General features: G+C 41.2%; 1 protein-coding gene across 4 annotated transcripts in view; it reads left to right on the forward strand.

Annotated features, from left to right (window-relative positions):
- Positions 1-22,019, forward strand: part of LOC126195693 (diacylglycerol lipase-beta-like) — a 903,756-nt gene that overhangs the window by 819,305 nt on the left and 62,432 nt on the right. For all 4 annotated transcript variants that reach the window (XM_049934332.1, XM_049934324.1, XM_049934338.1 and 1 more), the window contains 3 exons: positions 6,489-6,632; positions 6,753-6,864; positions 16,904-16,996. In XM_049934332.1, coding sequence (XP_049790289.1) covers positions 6,489-6,632; positions 6,753-6,864; positions 16,904-16,996 — 349 coding nt within the window. The remainder of the gene's footprint in view (positions 1-6,488; positions 6,633-6,752; positions 6,865-16,903; positions 16,997-22,019) is intronic.

Below are 22,019 nucleotides of genomic sequence, written 5' to 3' on the forward strand. Positions count from 1 at the left end.
TACTCCTTAACAATTGCTGTTTCTGATAATAAAAAGCAGTTTCAAATGAATTTTGATTAACACAGTCACTTCATAAGACACAAAAACAGTCATAATGTAGACTTTTCCTCCTTGTCTAGGGTTCAGAACAGAGTTATTTACTCAGGTGGTGAGATATTCAACAAGCTCCCATCAATTGTAAAGCAGAATATTTGGGACCACCAGCAATTTGAAAGGAAATTTAAAACTTGCCTAGTTTTCAATTTTTTTCTATAAATTATCTGAGTGTCTAGAAGCAGATTAAAAATTTCTGTTCGCTACATGGCAACTAGCTTTTTTGCTATAAAGCTGTATGACAAGTAATAATGCACTATAAATAGGACTCAGTATTGACAGATGTAAAAATATTGGTTTGCAAAATGCTATTGTATTCAAGTAAGTATTAAGCTTCTAATACCACATAAACAGCAGCTTTAAAATGAAACTAAGGAGGCAGAACTTTTTTTTTTTCAAAGTAGCAGCTCTCTTACTTATTTACTTGATTAAATTTAGATGGTGTAATTTTTAATAGCTTTAAGCAGAGCAATGATACATTATAGTTAATGCAGTATACATACTAAGTTTCTATGATGTCTTTGACTTATTTTAATGTATACTTTGACTCATTTCACATCTCTGAAGTTTTTTCTTGATTTGATATACAGAACATCATGAATGAATGAAAGAACTGAAAAGTGAAGACCTGTAATTATAATTGTAGCTTAAGATTAAAAATCATTTAGCTTTTAAATTATGCAGCTCCCTTTTGACACAGCCGTAGTGAGAATCTATTAAGTGAATTATCATCTAGATGATTAGACTGACTGATGTCACTGGTAACTCAAGAGAGATGGTGATTTGATGTGACAAGGTTAAAATGGGGGGAAATGGAAATCTGCAGAAGAAGTTAATATAGAAATAAAAACCAGACAGACTCTGGGAAGCAAAGAAACAAAACAAGGGGTCAAAGACCATGGGAAGTAAGATATATAGGCAGGAAACTAGATGGAACAAAAGAGATGACAATAAATAGGGTAAATATATAACTGCAAGTACAAAGGTTTGCAGTTCAGTTCTCAGCTGGCCAAAGGTGCCCTTTTTTTCCCAAAAAAAAACTGTGTCTACATACATACTCCACAAGCCACTGTAGGTGCATTGCGGAGGGTATATTGTACCACTACTAGCCATTTCCTTTCCTGTCTCACTCGCAAACAGAGTGAGGAAAAAACAACTGTCTATATGCCTCTGTCTGAGCCCTAAAATCTTGTACTTTTATGTGAAATGTGCATTGGTGGCAGTAGGATCATTCTGCAGTCAGTTTCAGATGCTGGTTCTCTAAATGTGCTCAATATCATTCTTCAAAAAGAATGTTACTTTCCTCTAGTATTCCCTTTTGAGTTCCTTGAGCATCTCCATAATTCTAGCATACTGGTCAAACCTAATGGTAACAAATGTAAAAGCCCACCCCTGAATTGCTTAAATGTCTTCCTTTAATTTGACCTGGTGGGGATCCCATACACTTGAGCAGTACTCATGAGCAGGTCACACTAGTGTTCTGTATGCAGTCTCCTTTACAGTTTAACAATACTTTCTTACTCATCTGCATTAACTTACATTTTTCTGTGTTTGGAGTTAGTGGCCATTCATCACACTAGCTAGAAATTTTGTCCAAGTCATCTCGTATCCTCCTCAATCTTTCTACACACAAGAGCATCATCAGGAAACAGCCGCAGGTTGCTGCTCTCCCTGTCTGTCAGATCACTTATGTATATGGAGATCACTTATGTATATGGAGAATAATAGCAGTCCTATCCTACTTCCTTAGCGCACTCATGACAATACTCTTGTCTCCGATGAACACCTACCACTGAGGACAGAGTGCTGGATCCCATTACTTAAGAAGTCTTTGAGCCACTCACATATCTGAGAACCTATTTTGTGTGCTCAACTTTTGTTAACAGTCTGTAGGGGGCACTGTGTAAAATGCTTTTCAGAAATTGAGGACTGTGGAATCTGCTGTTGGCTTCATCCATAGTGTGCAGGATATTATGGGAGAACAGTGCATGAGCGATGCTTTCTGAAACCTTGCTGATTTGCGGACAGAAGAATTCCTGTCTCAAGGAACTTTATTGTATTTGATATGAGATTACATTCAAGAATTCTGCAGCAAACCAAGGTTAAGGTCTGTAATTTTGTGGATCAGTCTTTTACTCTTCTTATACACAGGACTTACTTTTGCTACTTTACTGTTGCCTAGGACTTTGTGCTGGGTGAGAGATTTGGAATAAGCTAAGTAAGGGGCCAGTGCCATAGACTACTGTTCGTAAAATGGAATTGGGTTTCCATTTGGACCTGGTGACTTATTTGTTTTCAACTCTTTCAGTTGCTTTTCTAGGCCACAGATGCCTATTGCTAGGTCCTCCATATGGAGGTCTGTGCAGTGGTCAAATGATGGTATGTTTGTATGATCCCCATGATGATTTCTTAAAAGTGTAATTTCAAACTTTGCCTTTCCTTTTGCTATCTTCTATTGCCACACCAGACTGGTCAATGAGTAACTGACTAGAAGCTTTCAGTCCACTTAGTGATTTTACACAGGACTAAAATTTTGTTGGGTTCTTGGCTAGATCTTTTACCAAGGTATGACAGTGGGAGTTGTATGCTTTGTGCAGTGATCTTTTTACAGATGCACAAATCTCTACTAACTTTTGCCTGTCGTCTAAATGTTTGCTTTAAAACCAAGAGTGAAACAGTCTTTTACTTCCTCAGCATTTTCTGAATTTTGTTATTAAACCACAGTGGGTCTTTTCCATCCCTAATGCATTTACTCAGCACATACCTCTCTGTGGGTCAATTTATAATCTGTTTAAACCTTGCCCATAATCGCTCTATCATACTGGAAATAAATGATGTCCATTCATTATCTAAGTGGTATGCAAGCAACTGCACATCTGTTCTTTCTAGTAAAAATACTCATCTAGACTTCTTGATTGATTTATCTCAGTGTAGTAATCATCATTGCATTGATGGCGTTATGACCACTAATCCCTGTATCTGTACTGACACCATCAGTAAGGTCAGTCCTGTTTGTAGCTACAGGGTCTAAAATATTTCTGTAGTGAGTGGACTCTCAAACTAGCTGCTCAAGATGGAAAATGTGTTCAAAAGTTCTTTGGAAGACTGCCTGTTCATACCTCCTGCAGTGAATCCATAACCATCCCAGTTTATACTCAGTAGCTTAAAGTCACCTGCGATTAATATTGCATGATCTGGGTACTTTCACCCTACTGACCATGGACTGTCATAGAATGACTCTATAACTGTCACAGAAGAATTTGGTGGACAGTAAAAAACCCAACACCGAGACCTGTTTTATGGATCCAGATAACTTCAAAGTCACATTCGAAATCAATCTCATTAGAGACAATATGGCATCCAATCTGTCTTTCCAATATGTGTTCCTTGACTCGATAAATAATTAAGATCTTTTTACTTTGGGTTTCAGCTATCTCTCAGTCCAAAGAATAATTTGAGGGCAACAAATTTCCTGTAGGGCAGTAAATTTGGGAACTTTTTAGTGAATTATTCAACAAATTACTGACAACATTTTGAGAGTCAAGGTGTCTTTACTATGAACCCGGCCTGATTTAGCTGTCTGCATGTCAACTAGCGAGTGTTCGTCAGATTACCTCAAGCTCTCACCTAGCCTAAAAAATTCCCATATTCACTCCACAAGTACTCTGTTGCCCAAGCATCTGTTTCTTTTCTGTAGTGCATCCCTGACCTATCAAGGGGTGTCCTCATGCTCTCCACCCAATAACACAGGTCCAGAAATCTGCTGCCAAGACTGTCACAGAGTCAAAGAAGCCTTTAGTTGATATCCTCCACTTGGCTCCAAACCAATGCACACTGATCAATTTTTGGAACAATGCAGCAAATTGTGAGCTCTGCTTGCACCCCAAATGTGATGCCAGCGGCCTTCACCACATCCATCACCACCCATATGAACTGAGGACAGCCTCAGAACCCAAGTGACAAGCATCATTGGTGCTGATGTGAGCCCTAAGTTGCAGAGGACTATACTCCACATGCTCGATGGCTGCAGGCAAGTCCTCATCCACATCTTGGATGAGGGTCCTCAGCAGACATACCAAGTGCACATTGGCTTTCTTTCCTGCCCAGAACACTATTCCACTAAGGAGTTCCGTAATGGGTGTAACATTGGAGATCCCAGTAATTACCCCCTGGAGCTGCCAGTAATTACCCCCTACTATGTCTCTGCTCACACTCTGCTGAAGAAGTGGCCACCTGTCCCTACAGAAGGTGGCAAGGCCAGATAGCCAGCCTCCATTTTGGCCCTCCGCATCGAGTGCAGCAAATGAGTTATCAACCGCCACTCACCCTGCAGTGAGGGCAGATCTCCCACATTGGGTCCACTGGAAGGTGTCACAACAACAGACTGCGGATGAAACAAGTGATGTCTGAGGTCTCTCATGTGATGTGCCAGATGCTCTGTGATTACTACATCTGAGGCAGCAGCACCCATGTAACTGGCTCAGGGCCATTCCGAGTTAAGCATTGTGGTGTTCAAGCTATACTTCAGGTTTGAAGCTTCCTGTCAAATAAATACTGTATGTTCAACTGGGAATGAAACTTGAGATCTTTGCCTCTCGAGTGAAGTATCCTACCAACTGGGATTTCCAGTCATAACCCACCCTCATAACTTTACTTCTGCCCATACCTCTTCTCCTATCTTCATTCTTATAATCTTCAGGTGATGACAAGTTTACCTATTAATAAATACTGAAAGTAAAGCCATTTTGCAGTTTCCATTTTTTCTACAGCAATAATCAATAGAATGTCATCTGAGTATATAATATGCAGCCACTTGTTTCATTAATTATCTCTAGTTTTTCCAGCATACTATCAAGGGTTACTGGACACTTTTTTTCAGAGAATATAAGTTTAAATCTGGTGTCCTACTGTAAATCTCTTAGGTTATTGTAGAGTAGTGTTGAGCAACTGACTTATCATAGACATGATACTATGGAAGGTTACTATAAGTCATCAAATGCTCCAGTGTGGCATATAAATGGTTTGTAGAGTATTTGAGCTATAAGAATTAATGCAGAAGTGAGTTCTCAAAACAGACCTTAAACACTTCCACGTGTAATAAAACAGGTACAGTCTCAAATATAGCTGTAATCCTAGTCAACAGAAACACCTACAGAAAAATATAGTGCCATGGAGAAAGTTTTCCAGTCACTGACCATTATCTGATATACTGTGCTCTGGTATAAAAGACCCAAACTAATGATGATAAAATATGACCTAGAAGAGTGTTTGACTTTCTAGTGATGTGGACTGTTGAGCTTTCAATGAAAATCCAGGTCATGTTTATCACTAATAAGTTGACACAGAGAATGACAATTTAAAGCAACTGCATATAAGGTAGAGTAATTCTTCTTTTGATATGAAGCTCTGAAAATACAAAAGTAGTGTGGAATAATGATCTGCAAAAACTGAGAAGAAAAATCAGACTAGAGAGAAAATTCTCTCAGTTAGCAGTAGGTATGAAAGATTTTCAGATGTAACTATGGACCTGACATAATACCAAAAATGAACACAAAGAACTACTAGAACAAACAGACATTGTCCTACAAGTCTATACAATAAACACTTGCTTTGAGAATAAGTTATAGTAAAATATGCACAAGACAGCGTCAGTTTCCATGCTGATGAAAGGATTATGGTGGGGTTTTATCATCAAATTTCAAATTTTATACACTTTTATCTAGTGCTTGATTTACAACAGTATGCACCAGTACCTCATAATGATACCTCTGACAAGAAAAAATCAGAACTGCAGGTTTTGAGATGTAGTACAACAGAACTTCTGCTGCAATTGAAGCAATGGAATACAAATGTTATATTCATACTGCACAGAAAAGCATTAAAATAATATTTTAAGAAGTCTAAATTTGAGAAAGACCCCAGGGTTGGTCACAGTACCAGAACCTCTTCTCTCTCTCTCTCTCTCTCTCTTTCTCTTTAAAACAAGTACTGTTCTTATCTATCAGTATAGTGTTAAATCAGAGAAGATCAGAATATATGGAAGATAAAAATGACAAAACTCTATCATCTGGATCATTGTGCCATGAAGAGATAATAAAAACAACCAGCCAGAATTCAAATAATCATCTGACTCTCTCCAGTATTTTTCATTAATAAACATGCATCTCACTAGGATTAAGTCATTTATACTATTACAAACTACATTTGTGCTAACAAAGCATTTATTCATTTTTTGAGAATAATCCCTGCCTGTAATTACTGATGTTAAGAGAGTTTGTGTTTTCATTATTAATTTTACTTGTTTATTATTCTGCTGTATATATGATTACACATTCAATATTTTTCTATAGTTTTTCAGAACTAAATGAATAAATACTGTTTTCTCTGTGTTCTAGTTGCCATTCTTTGTTACTTCTGATCATAAAACCTGCAGTATTGTTATTGTGATAAGAGGATCTATATCAATGAGAGATGTGTTCACTGACCTTACAGCTGGAGCTGACTATCTTGAAATACCAGAACTGCCTGAAAATAGTATGGTAAGTTTGTATCCATAAATATACAAATCAAATGCTTTCTGTATATTTATCATTGTAATGCATGACACTTTTGTATTTCTGAAACAAAGTGATTTCAGTTGTAATTTTCTCTGTTGGCAGGGCCATCGAGGAATGATACTAGGTGCAAAAAATTTGAAGAAAGTGTTGCAAGATACTGGTGTAATCGACAAAGCCATTGAGTTGTACCCACACTACAGTCTCACCTTAACAGGTACCATTAACATGATATAGAAAGGGAAGACAGTACTGTAAGATTATTTTAATGAAATGCATACTGATAGTGGTTCAAATATATTTAATATTTAGTTTTGTGACATATGGCACTCAAATTCATTGTTACAGACACATTATATCAACAGTTCATAATGTTATATAAAACAAATTTAATTGCCTCTTTCACCTTAATGCTGTTTACAGGGTGACAATTATTTAACTGTATCAAATAAAATTCTCACAACGTCTAAATGGTTTGTGTTAGGACTTGCAAACAGCACAGTTGTCCATGGGGTATGATGGGCAGTTAGTATTTGCATTATGGTTTGGTTTAGTGACAAAACCCACTTTCATTTGGAGGGGTTTGTCGATAAGCAAAATTGGTGTATTTCGGGGGCTGAGAATCCACATTTCATGATCGAGAAGTCTCTTCATCCTCAACAGGTGATTGTGTGGTGTGCAATGTCCAGACGTGGAATAATTGGTGAGATGTTCCTTGATGGCACAGTGACTACTGAATGGTACATGAAGGTTTTGGAAGATAATTTCATCCCCGTCATCCCTGATTCAACAAGATTTCAACAAGATGAGTTCATGCAAGATGGAGCTTGACTCCATCAGAGCAGGAGAGTGTTTGATGTCCTGGAGTAGCTCTTTGGAGACCACGTACTGATTCTGGGGTACCCAGAGGCCACTGGCATGAGTCTCAATTGGTCGCCATATTCTCCAGATCTGAACATATTTGACTCCTTTTTGTGGGGCTTTATTAAATACAAGGTTTACAGAAATAACTCCAAAACCATTGCTGAGTTGAAAACAGGCATTCAGGATGTCATTGACAGCATCCATATTCTGACACTTCAGCGAGTCGCACAAAATTTTGCTATTCATCTGAGCCACATCATCGTCAATGATGGCAGGGACATTGACATAGCTTAACCCGAATAAGAATATCTGTAGTGATTTTTACATGTTGAATAAATAAATAGTTTGTAACTAATTCAGTGATCAGGCCAAATATCTCACGAAATAAGCATCAAATGAAAAAACTACAAAGAACGAAACTCGTCTAGCTTGAAGGGGGGAAACCAGATGGCGCTATGGTTGGCCCGCTAGATGGCGCTGCCATAGGTCAAACGGATATCAACTGCATTTTTTAAAATAAGAACCCCCATTTTTTATCACATATTCGTGTAGTACGTAAAGAAATATGAATGTTTTAGTCGGACCACTTTTTTCGCTTTCTGGTAGATGGCACTGTAATAGTCACAAATGTGTAAGTACGTGGTATCAAGTAACATTCTGCCAGTGTGGACGGTATTTGTTTCATGATACATTACCCATGTTAAAGTTGACCATTTACCAATTGTGGAAAAGGTAGATATCGTGTTGATGTATGACTATTGTGATCAAAATGCCCAACAGGCATGTGCTACGTATGCTGCTCGGTATCCTGGACGACATCATCCAAGTGTCTGGAACTTTTGCCAGATAGTTACATTATTTAAGGAAACAGGAAGTGTTCAGCCACATGTGAAACATCAACCACAACCTGCAACAAATGATGATGCCCAAGTAGGTGTTGTAGCCGCTGTTGCACATCAGTAGCAGAGAAATTGCGCGAGAATTGGGAATCTCAAAAACGTCAGTGTTGAGAGTAGTACATCAACATCGATTGCACCTGTACCATATTTCTATGCACCAGGAATTGCATGGCGACGACTTTGAACATTGTGTACAGTTCTGCCACTGGGCACAAGAGAAATTATGAGACGATGACAGATTTTTTGCACACATTCTATTTAGTGACGAAGCGTCATTCACCAACAGCGGTAATGTAAACCAGCATAATATGCACTATTGGGCAACGGAAAATCCACAATGGCTGCGACAAGTGGAACATCAGTGACCTTGGCGGGTTAATGTATGGTGCGGTATTATGGGAGGAAGAATAATTGGCCCCCATTTTATCAATGGCTATCTAAATGGTGCAATGTATGCTGATTTCGTATGTAATGTTCTACCGATGTTACTACAAGATGTTTCACTGCATGACAGAATGGCGTACTTCCAACATGATGGATGTCCAGCACATAGCTCATTTGCGGTTGAAGCAGTATTGAATAGCATATTTCATGACAGGTTGGTTGGTCATCGAAGTACCATACCGTGGCCCGCACGTTCACCGGATCTGATGTCCCTGGATTTCTTTTTGTCGACAACGCCTGACAACATGCATGAGCGCAGTGTCAATGCATGTGCGAACATTACGGAAGGCAAACTACTCGCTGTTGAAAGGAATGTCATTACACGTATTGCCAAATGCATTGAAGTTGATGGACATTATTTTGAGCATTTATTGCATTAATGTGGTATTTACAGGTAATCACATTGTAACAGCATGTGTTCTCACAAATGATAAGTTCACAAAGGTACATGTATCACATTGGAACAACTGAAATAAAATGTTCAAATGTACCTACGTTCTGTATTTTAATTTAAAAAACATACCTGTTACCAACTGTTCATCTAAAATTGTGAGCAATATGTTTGTGACTATCGCAAAGCAAAGAAAGTGGTCCAACTAAAACATTCACATTTCTTTACGTACTACACAAATATGTAATAAAAAATGGGGGTTCATATTTTTTAAAAATGCAATTGATATCCATTTGACCTATGGCAACACCATCTAGAGGGCCAACCATAGCGCCATCTGGTTTCCCCCTTCAAGCTAGACAAGTTTTGTTCTTTGTAGTTTTTTTGTTTGATGCTTATTTTGTGAGATATTTGGCCCAGTCACAATCAATGGACCACCCTGTGTGTGTCTATATATAATTTCTTTTTTGTTGTGTCGTCTTCATCATTATCATCTTTCATCCCCATTACGGTTGGAGGTAGGCAATGGCCAATCCCCTCTGCTATACATAATGTATATATTATATAATTGGTGTGTGTGTTTGTGTGTGTATGTGTGTGTGAGAGTGAGTGTTTTTGTACTAGTGGTACTTTATCATTTATATGGTTAGGTTTCAGTTACTTCAACTTGTTTCACTAAAAAATCAATGTAATTAGGGCATGATTAATCATGTCATTTAATTTTCTGCAAATTCATTGATTGTAATGTTCAATTTTCTGCATATAACTGTTCCTTGCTAGGCCATGTCATATAAAAAAAGTAATATATAGCATTTCTAGGTCAAGGTGATTTACAGTCAGACTAATGCAGAGTACATTATCTGCAAGAAACCCAAGGAATTCTTGTGTTTAATTATTGCCAAAGCACAGGCAATATTAGGTTTGGTGCAAAATTGAAGTATCTGTTTATTTTTTGAGGTGCAGGCCTTTAAAAAATTGATGCTTCTCAGAGAGAATCAGATATTGACTAGGCTGGCTACCATAATTTACACTTATGTAATATTGAACTTCATTTCTGAAATTCAAAGGCCACTTGTCTAGAAATAATAAGCACAATGGAAAAAAGAACATTTTGAAAAAGGTTTCAAAGAATATTGTGTCACCTCACAATGATGAATGAAAATGAATCACTTAAGTGGTATCAATAATTATGTAGAAAATATATAAACCACCACAGAGGCATTATCTGAATGGGATGGAAATCAGCAGATGTGATGTACATGTACAGACAAACAAATGATTGCAATTTCAGAAAAAATTGGATTGTTTATTTAAAAGAAAGAGCTTCACATATTGAGCAAGTCAATAAAACATGGATCCACCTCTGGCCCTTATACAAGCTGTATTCAGCTTGGCATTGATTGATAGAGTTGTTGGATATCCCCCTAAGGGATGTCTTGCCAAATTCTGTTGGTCTTGTGCATTAGATCATCAAAATCCTGAGCTGAATGGAGGGCCTCACCCATAATGCTCCAGATGTTCTCAATTCGGAAGAGATCTGGTGACCTTGCTGGCCAAGGTACAGTGTGGCAAGCATGGTGACAAGCAGTAGTAAAACACACTGTGTGTGAGCAGGAATTATCTTGGTGAAATGAAGTCCAGGATGGCTTGCCATGATGGGCAACAGAACAGGGCTAGAATATAGTCTACACACTGTTGTGCTGTAAGGGTGCTGTGGATGGCAACCAAAGTGATCCTAGTATGAAAAAAATGGCACCCCAGACCATTACTGCTGGTTGTCAGGCTGTATGCTGGGTGACAGTCAGGTTGGTGCTCCACTGATGTTTGGGTCATCTCGTTGTGTGGAACAGAATCTCATTGACTGGAGTGGAATTGTTGTCTGTAATGAGTCCCACTTGGAACTGAGTCCTGACAATCAGTCAGTCTCTGGAGATTCCCTGGACACTGGTGGGATTACAACCTGGCTGTCACCTGGCATATGGCCTGACAATCAGGAGTGATGGCCTAGAGCAGCGTTTCCTTTAATAGCAAGACCAACCTGACTATTGCCCACAATAGGGCCTGACATCAGGAATGATGGTCTGAGATGCCACTTCTTTTCATACCACGATCCCTTACAGAACAGTAGTACGTTGACGATATTCTATGCATCCTCTGCTTTGTTGCCATTCATGGCAAGAGATCCTAGTCTTACATTTCAGCAAGATAATGCACTCCTGCATATTGCAAGAGTTTCTACTACTTTTCTTCATTCTTGCCAAACCCTACATCAGCCAGCAAGGTCGCTAGATCTCTCCCAAATTAAGAGTGTTTGGAGCATTGTAGGCAGGACCCTCCAACCAGCTTGGGATTCTGATGATCTAACATGCTTATTGGACAGAATTTTGGCCAATATCCCTCAGGAGGACATCCAACAACTGTATCATGCAACATCAACCCAAACAACAGTTTGCATAAGACCAGAGGTGGACCAACACATTATAGATCTGCTCTATTTCTGAAGCTGCTTCTCTTGAATAAATCATCCAGTTTTTCTGAAATTGTAATCATCTGTTTGTCTCTACATCACATCTATCAATAATATTCAAGTGAGTGCAAAAAATTGCAAGATGTACAAATTATGGGTGTGATGAGAATTAAATGGCATAGGAATAAGAAAGTGTTGTGACTCGCCGATCATTTAAAGTGCCGCCGCGCAATTACGCACGTCCTCTACGTGCGGCGCTGTCTGTCTGCCAGCCATGCAGCAGCGGTGCCACCTAAGCGGCCAGCCGAGCAGTGGCCGCTAGACTGAGACTCAGTGCTTATCTGAACGCTAACGTGTACACATGTCAACTTACTCTGTGACATATATGTGTTGTTGTGTCGTTCCTAAATATACTTGTTAAACTTGAAGTTCTAACAATTGGCGACGAGGTAGTGGATTTTTCCTTTTCACCGTTGACTCACAGGGTTCCATGGCTACTGTCGAGCAACTCTTGCAAAATCTCCTTGAACAGCAGACGCTTCTAACAGCGGCGATTCGCGATTTCGTCGCGGCATCGAATGCGGGCCGTTTCTCGTCGTTGGCTGTACCTCCTTTTCCTCCTTACGACGAGACGGCGGAAGACTGGTCTGATTATGAAAAACGTCTTCGACAGCACTTCTTGGCATTTTATGTCTCGGACGAACAAACATGTAAGTCTCTGTTCCTTTCCTGGATTTCGCCTCAAATGTATCGGTTATTGTCGCAATTGGCTCCTTTGAAGGATCCTGCGTCTTTGTCCTTTGCTGAAATGTGTTCACTTCTGTCGGTCTATTTTCAAAAGCAAACGCATGTGGTAGCCTCTCGTGTTGCCTTTTATCGTTGTCACAAACAACCCAATCAATCTTATCGCGCTTGGGCTGCTGAACTTCATGGCCTCAGTCGAAAGTGTCACTTTGTTACTGATGTTTACAAAGAATCCTATGCCGATTCCATGGTACGGGATGCTATTATCCGGTCGGCGCCCGACAAAGAAGTTTGGCAACATGCCCTCCAGTTGGCGAATCCGACTTTAGATGAAGTTCTCTCCATTGCGCAGTCTTTTGAAATTTCTCGCGCCGCTGGGGCACAAATAGAAGCGTGGGGTGACGTCGGGGAAATACAACCTCTGTGCGCTGTTGACGACGCGTGCGGCGCGTCCCCGCCGGCCGACGTGGCCGCAGTGCGCTCCCACGCGCAGCCTCGGCCTAACCGTAAACAAACCCCTAAGAAACTGCAGCAAAATCCCTGGCAACTTCCTTCATGTCCAAGGTGTTTTACGAAACATTCACGCGAGGATTGTCCACAACGTTGGGCTGTGTGTCACAATTGCAAAAAGAAAGGTCATGTGTCTTCCGTTTGTAAATCCGACCGCGTATATGACGTTCATGAACATGACGCGGATTCCGATTCTGTGTTGTCTGTCCATTGCACTTCTTCCCTTTCAGGGAAGTTATTCCTCACTGTCCAAATCCTTGGTCGAGATGTTCGCATGCAGGTGGATACCGGTTCTGCCGCCACTATAATTAATTCTCAGACGTATCTTCAGCTGGGTTCTCCCCTCCTGTCCCCTGTCACTCGGCAATTACGGACGTACAATAAACAGAAGATTTCTCTCTTGGGACAGTTTAATGCGGAGGTATCTTACAAATCCGCCGTTCGCACTGTTCCCATATTTGTGGTCGACCAGGGCAACGCAGAAAATCTTTTTGGTTTCGATGCCTTCCGCGTTTTTGGGTTCTCCATAGATGACTCTGTCAATATTGTCTCTGACGCTATTCCTTATGCTCAACTGGATTCTTTGTCGACGACCTTTTCGTCCATTTTTTCTCCTGGGTTAGGCCGTGCACACGACTTTGAAGCTCATATCACGCTCAAACCCACTGCTCGGCCTAAGTTTTTTCGGGCTCGGCCCATTCCTGTGGCCCTTCGTGATCGGGTCAAACAGGAGTTGGATCGTCTCACTACTTCAGGGGTCTTGCTTCCTGTCACTTCCAGTGAGTGGTCCTCTCCTGTCGTTGTAGTTGCCAAGCCCAATGGTGCTATTCGTCTCTGTGGCGATTTCAAAGCCACGGTAAATGCTCAATGCCTCATCGACACTTACCCTATGCCCGTCCTGAAGAACTGTTTATTAAACTCGCTGGGGGGCAGTATTTTTCTAAAATTGACCTGTCGGAAGCTTATCATCAACTTCCTCTCGACGCTGCTTCCCGGCAGTTTCTGGTCCTTAACACGCCTTTCGGCCTCTATCAATACCAACGCTTGCCTTTCGGGGTTGCTAGTGCCCCTGTTCTCTTTCAGCGATTCTTGGAACAATTATTGCTCCCTGTCCCTGGGTGTATCAATTACATGGACAACATTGTTGTCACGGGCTCCACCACTAACGAACATCTTCAAAATCTCCACACACTTTTTAATGTCTTACAGACTGCAGGTCTTAAGTGTAATCTTCAGAAATCACAATTTTTTCAGGCATCTATCATGTACTTGGGGTTTCAACTCTCTCGGGATGGTATTCGTCCGCTTCAACAAACTGTCGCTGCGATCGATGCCCTTCCTCGCCCTACGTCTGTTAAGGAACTGCAGGCCTTCTTGGGGAAAATAGCATACTATCACAAGTTTTTACCATCTGCAGCGTCGGTGGCTCAGCCGTTGCATCGCCTGTTGCATAAAAACGTGCCTTTTCACTGGTCCGCGTCATGTGATGCGGCTTTCCAGAAATTGAAGACTATGCTGATACAGGCCCCGTGCCTAGCTACTTATCGACCTGGCCAACATCTTGTCCTTGCAACAGACGCCTCTCAATACAGGGTTGGGGCAGTCCTTGCGCACCGTTTTTCTGACGGTTCGGAACAACCCATTGCTTATGCCTCCAAAACGCTCACGGATGCCCAACAAAAGTATTCTCAGATTGAGAAAGAAGCTTTGGCCATCATTTATGCTCTTAATAAGTTTGGTGTTTTTCTCTATGGCACAAAATTTCATCTTGTTACGGATCACAAACCGCTTGTTTCCTTGTTTCACCCATCGACGTCACTTCCCGACAAGGCTGCACACCGCCTCCAGCGTTGGGCTCTTTACTTGTCCCGTTTCAACTATGAGATTCATTTCCGGCCTACGGCTCAACATGCGAATGCTGATGCTTTGTCTCGCCTCCCCATGGGCCCTGATCAGGCATTCGATAGGGACGAACTTTTGTGTTTCCACCTGGATGTTGCCGAGCAGCGGGTTGTGGACGGGTTCCCCATCACTGGGGACAGGCTGGCGGCTGCTACGGGTTCTGACCCTACCCTCTCCCAGGTTTTACGCTGTATTCAGATGGGTTGGCCTGATCGCCTGTCCGCTAAGACTTCTGATCCGTTGCGGAACTACTATCCTTTGCGCTACCGCCTCACGGCTAGGGATGGTGTTATCCTCCTCTCCACTGACAATGTTTCGCCGCGTGTTGTGGTCCCCGCGTCTTTGCGTGCTTCGGTCTTGCGCCTCCTTCACCAGGGGCACTGGGGTGTGTCGCGCACAAAATCTCTGGCGCGCCGTCATGTGTACTGGCCTGGCATCGACTCTGAAATCGTACACATGGTCGCTGCCTGCGGCCCTTGTGCGTCACAGGCCGCTGCCCCGAAGTCATCTTTGTCACCGTGGCCTTCGCCTGAGAAGCCCTGGGAGCGCATTCATGCTGATTTTGCGGGACCCTTTTTAGGTACTTATTGGCTCCTCGTAATTGACGCCTACTCTAACTTTCCTTTCATTGTCCGTTGCACGTCACCTACCACCGCAGCAACCACCAGTGCTCTCGCTCGCATTTTTTCTTTGGAAGGCCTCCCCTCAACTCTTGTTACTGATAATGGTCCACAATTTGCCTCTTCTGACTTTGCGGATTTTTGTGCTCGTCACGGTGTTACGCATGTCACGGCCCCGCCGTTCCATCCACAATCCAACGGTGAGGCTGAACGACTGGTCCGCACGTTTAAGGCTCAAATGCGGAAACTTCTGACTTCTTCTGCTGCTGATGAGGCGCTTCTCCAGTTCCTGGCGTCTTACCGTTTCACCCCCATGGGCGATCACAGCCCGGCTGAGCTCTTACATGGCCGACAGCCCCGCACTCTACTTCATCTTCTGCGGCCTCCCACCTCCCGGCCGCGGGTGCCTTCACTTGGCCGGTTCACCACCGACGACCTCGTCTGGGTACGGGGATATGGCAGGCGGCCAAAATGGAGCCCGGGCTGCATCTTAAGACACCGTGGCAGACGCCTGTATGAAATCCAGACGGACACAGGTGTTGCAGTGCGTCATTCGGACCAGCTTCGGCCTCGGGTGCCAGCAACACCTGTTCCGAATGCCGCCACACCACCCTTGACTCTCCCTGATGCTCGGGATCTTGGCACATCTCCATACTCACAACGCCGCCCTCTACCCGTCATCGCGATGCCAGCACCAGAACGGATGCCACCAGAAGACGTGCCCATGCGGGAACCGGAGGACCAACCAGTGTCAGAGTACATCTACTCGCCTCCTCCTCCAACAGACGCTGACACATAGCCCATGTCTCCTGTCATATCAACTGGACTTGCCACAATGGGCAGATTGGTGCGTGGGGCCCCAGCAGATTCGACCCCTACGTCTCCTGTCATCTCGACCCGTTATCATCGGGGACACTTCCGTCCGTACGGGAAGCCTCCTCCTCGAGATTTTACGACGAGTCAAACAACGCCTATGGACATCAGCCATCTCCAGGACACATCCATCAAGACCGGTGCAACAATTTCAAAGGGGGGAAAAGTGTTGTGACTCGCCGATCATTTAAAGTGCCGCCGCGCAATTACGCACGTCCTCTACGTGCGGCGCTGTCTGTCTGCCAGCCATGCAGCAGCGGCGCCACCTAAGCGGCCAGCCGAGCAGCGGCCGCTAGACTGAGACTCAGTGCTTATCTGAACGCTAACGTGTACACATGTCAACTTACTCTGTGACATATATGTGTTGTTGTGTCATTCCTAAATATACTTGTTAAACTTGAAGTTCTAACAGAAAGATAAGAAAAACAGGAAGTCAATAACTTTGACAGATTGTCTCAAAAGCACTATGTCTTTGATTCTTTTCTTGTTTACCTACTTATCATAAACTTTTCATTCTCTAAAGTAACTGGTTGTTATTTCAGGACATAGTTTGGGTGCTGGAGTAGCTGTTCTCCTAGGTCTGATGTTGCGTTCAAAATATCCTAACCTCAAGGTTTACGCCATTTCCCCTCCAGGTAATTATATGTTACACAGCTCATTGTTGAACTGAAATCTTATTTACATTATGTTGAATTATTATCATAGGTTCTTTATTCATCCTAATAGAAAAAGTAAATAATTTGCTAGCAGAGTGAATTGGTATTCAAACCAACCATCAGATTGATGACATCTTTACTGTACCTTACAATGATTGTTTCTCTTCACTAACATTAATTCATTCATCCACCTTGTGTTTCCTCAGTTCCACTGTGATGAATAGCCTTAAGGGTTGTAAAATAAGTTAAAAAATACAAGGAGCTCGCAAGATGTGGGGTAAAGAGGATCTGAGATTGCATGATAACAAAAAAATGGGTGAACCGAATACATATATTTTTTCCTGAGACTGCTATTTACTGTGCTCACAGATCATGCTACATGTCACATTTGAAAGCCCACTATATTACTTACATGTTATTCATCAGAAAATGACTACTTGTTCACAATTACATTTAATATCAGTTACTTTCAGTTTGCTGTCAGTAATTAATTGTGCAATTTTCTCTTTTTGTAGTTTTCATTCACTTTTTTTCTGATGACAGTTTTCATTTTCTGGAGAGTTAAAACATATGTATAGTCAAATATAACATAGTAATTCATTTCATTCCCTCTTTGTGCATAATAATGGGTTAGTCAATTGCCTCATCATCTCTCTTCTTCCAGCAAACACATCATGTGGCCACTCAAAGCCCAGTTCATAGGCAATACTATTTAACTATTTGTGGATGTTACTATCGTCTACATCTTTACAACCATTAATTTGTTTCACAAGATTGGTCAGAAGTGTAGCAGTGTCACATTTCTCACAACTATAATCTTCAAAATCGCTTTCAGCAGAGGTAGTTGTATAGTCTTCCAGTGGTAAGACAGGAGTCACATGCATAATAGCATATTCAAAATGAAAATAATCACTCTAATCATAACAGTATACTTTGGGCTTGGCTATTGTCTTTCTTCAAAATTTGCCCAGCTATACTCAGATAATCTTCACCTTGAAAATTGCGAGGTTGCTGTACATTAGGATATAGGATAAGATATTATAAAATATCACTATAAGTCCCATTAACAGTCATAAATATATCCTGCTTAAGTTATTTGTAGAAGACATGTAAGTGTGGTCTATATCTAAGACATTGGTTGCAAATAGACATTTTAAGTACCATAACTTAACAGTTGCTCTTAAAAAAAAAGAACTGCTAATTTTCTAATTAGACCAATCCACTGCTGTCTGTGTACAAGAGCATTATTTGCACATGTGCTTATATACTGACAGTTATTGAAGGAAAATAGTTATATGTGTCTTGTGAAGCCAGAGCTTCTTTCCTTTATATTTTTCCCTTTAGAGAACTATCAAGGATCATTAAGTATTGTTGTTGTTGTGGTCTTCAGTCCTGAGACTGGTTTGATGCAGCTCTCCATGCTACTCTATCTTGTGCAAGTTTCTTCATCTCCCACTACCTACTGCAACCTACATCCTTCCGAATCTGGCTTGTGTATTCACCTCTTGGTCTCCCTCTACGATTTTTACTCTCCACGCTGCCCTCCAATACTAAATTGGTGATCCCTCGATGTCTCAGAACATGTCCTACCAACCGATCCCTTCTTCTAGTCAAGTTGTGCCACAAGCTCCTCTTCTCCCCGATTCTATTCAATACCTCCTCATTAGTTATGTGATCTACCCATCTAATCTCCAGCATTCTTCTGTAGCACCACATTTCAAAAGCTTCTATTCTCTTCTTGTCCAATCTATTTATCATCCACGTTTCACTTCCATACATGGCTACACTCCAAACAAATACTTTAAGAAACGACTTCCTGACATTTAAATCTATACTCGATGTTAACAAATTTTTCTTCTTCAGAAACGCGCTCCTTGCCATTGCCAGTCTACATTTTATATCCTCTCTACTTCGACCATCATCAGTTATTTTGCTCCCCAAATAGCAAAATTCATTTACTACTTTAAGTGTCTCATTTCCTAATCTAATTCCCACAGCATCATCCAACTTAATTCGACTACATTCCATTATCCTCGTTTTGCTTTTGTTGATGTTCATCTTATACCTTCCTTTCAAGACACTGTCCATTCTGTTCAACTGCTCTTCCAAGTCCTTTGCTGTCTCTGACAGAATTACAATGTCATCGGCGAACCTCAAAGTTTTTATTTCTTCTCCATGGATTTTAATTCCTACTCCGAATTTTTCTTTTGTTTCCTTTATTGCTTGCTCAATATACAGATTGAATATCGGGGATAGGCTACAACCCTGTCTCACTCCCTTCCCAACCACTGCTTCCCTTTCACACCCCTCAACTCTTATAACTGCCATCTGCTTTCTGTACAAATTGTAAATAGTCTTTCGCTCCCTGTATTTGACCCCTGACACCTTCAGAATTTGAAAGAGAGTATTCCAATCAACATTGTCAAAAGCTTTCTCTAAGTCTACAAATGCTAGAAACATAGGTTTGCCTTTCCTTAATCTTTCTCCTAAGATAAGTCGTAGGGTCAGTATTGCCTCACGTGTTCCAACATTTCTACGGAATCGAAACTGATCTGCCCCGAGGTCAACTTCTATCAGTTTCTCCATTCGTCTGTAAAGAATTCGCGTTATTATTTTGCAGCTGTGACTTATTAAACTGATAGTTCAGTAATTTTCACATCTGTCAACACTTGCTTTCTTTGGGATTGGAATTATTATATTCTTCTTGAAGTCTGAGGGTATTTTGCCTGTTTCATACATCTTGCTCACCAGATGGCAGAGTTTTGTCAGGACTGGCTCTCCCAAGGCTGTCAGTAGTTCTAATGGAATGTTGTCTACTCCGGGGGCCTTGTTTCGACTCAGGTATTTCAGTGCTCTGTCAAACTCTTCATACAGTATCATATCTCCCATTTCATCTTCATCTACATCCTCTTCCATTTCCATAATACTGTCCTCAAGTACATCACCCTTGTATAGATAGATCCTCTATATACTCCTTCCACCTTTCTGCTTTCCCTCCTTTGCTTAGAACTGGGTTTCCATCAAAGCTCTTTTTATTCATGCAAGTGGTTCTTCTTTCTCCAAAGGTCTCTTTAATTTTCCTTGGGATGTTTGTATTCCTTTTTGTCTGCTTCATTTACTGCATTTTTATATTTTCTCCTTTCATCAATTAAATTCAATGTTTCTTTCTACTAGCCTTCGTCTTTTTACCTACTTGATCCTCTCCTGCCTTCACCATTTCATTCCTCAAAGCTCCCCGTTCTTCTTCTACTGTAATTCTTTCCCCCATTCCTGTCAATTGTTCCCTTATGCTCTCCCTGAAACTCTGCACAACCTCTGGTTCTTTCACTTTATCCAGGTCCCATCTCCTTAAATTCCCACCTTTTTGCAGGTTCTTCAGTTTTAATCTACAGTTCATAACCAATAGATTGTGGTCAGAGTCCACATCTGCCCCTGGAAATGTCTTACAATTTAAAACCTGGTTCCTAAATCTCTGTCTTCCTATTATATAATCTATCTGATACCTTTTAGTATCTCCAGGGTTCTTCCATGTATACAACCTTCTTTCATGATTCTTAAACCAAGTGTTAGCTATGATTAAGTTATGCTCTGCGCAAAATTCTACCAGACGGCTTCCTCTTTCATTTCTTAGCCCCAATCCAGATTCATCTACTGTATTTCCTTCTCTCCCTTTTCCTACTCTTAAATTCCAGTCACCCATGACTATTAAATTTTCGTCTCCCTTCACTACCTGAATAATTTCTTTTATCTCCTCATACACTTCATCAGTTTTTTCGTCATCTGTAGAGCTAGTTGGCATATAAACTTGTACTATTGTAGTAGGCATGGGCTTCATGTCTATCTTAGCCACAATAATGCATTCACTATGCTGTTTGTAGCAGCTTACCTGTACTCCTATTTTTTTATTCATTATTAAACCAACTCCTGCATTACCCCTATTTGATTTTATATTTATAACCCTGTATTCACCTGACCAAAAGTCTTGTTCCTCCTGCCACCAAACTTCACTAATTCCCACTATATCTAACTTTAACCTATCCATCTCCCTTTTTAAATTTTCTAACCTACCTGCCCAATTAAGGGATCTGATATTCCACGCTCCGATCCGTAGAGCGCCAGTTTTCTTTCTCCTGATAACGACGTCCTCTTGAGTAGTCCCCGCCCGGAGATCCGAATGGGGCACTATTTTACCTCTGAAATATTTTACCCAAGAGGATGCCATCATCATTTAATCATACAGTAAAGCTGCATGCCCTTGGGAAAAATTACGGCTGTAGTTTCCCCTTCCTTTCAGCTGTCCTCAGTAGCAGAACAGCAAGGCCATTTTGGTTAGTATTACAAGGCCAGATCAGTCAATCATCCAGACTGTTGCCCCTGCAACTACTGAAAAGGCTGCTGCTCTTCTTCAGGAACCACATGTTTGTCTGGCCTCTCAACAGATACCCCTCCGTTGTGGTTGCACCTACGGTATGGCTATCTGTATCGTTGAGGCACGCAAGCCTCCCCACCAACGACAAGGTCCATGGTTCATGGGAGGCATTAAGTATTACTGATTTAAATAATAAATACCAGTACATTTAAGAGTGCATTCTTTAATATAGTATTAAAAACTCCTGTACTCTGGTAACAAGAGCTGTAAATTGACACAATAATAGTAACTTTTTTTTTCTTATGGAGAAGACATGATGATTGGGCATCAGTTTCCATTGAAGAAGAAATGGTTGAAATGATGGTTCTACATTGTAAACACTGAATAAATAATGTGCTCCACTAGACCCCTCTTGACAAAAAAGAATCAAGCCTGCCCACATTACTAAGGAAGTGTGTGGCATGACAGATTAATATTTGTATCTTTGCTTTGTTACAAGCTGCATCAAAATTGATCAGTCCATTGATAGTGGATGAGCAGTTTTGTACAGACATGTTTTCGCTCTGCTCCAAAAAGTAAAAACATTAGGGTTGTGTGTAAACTTATGTTAAACAACATAGCTATATGTTTTGC

Source organism: Schistocerca nitens, chromosome 1, assembly GCF_023898315.1.
Source record: "Schistocerca nitens isolate TAMUIC-IGC-003100 chromosome 1, iqSchNite1.1, whole genome shotgun sequence".
NCBI classification, from domain to species: domain Eukaryota; kingdom Metazoa; phylum Arthropoda; class Insecta; order Orthoptera; family Acrididae; genus Schistocerca; species Schistocerca nitens.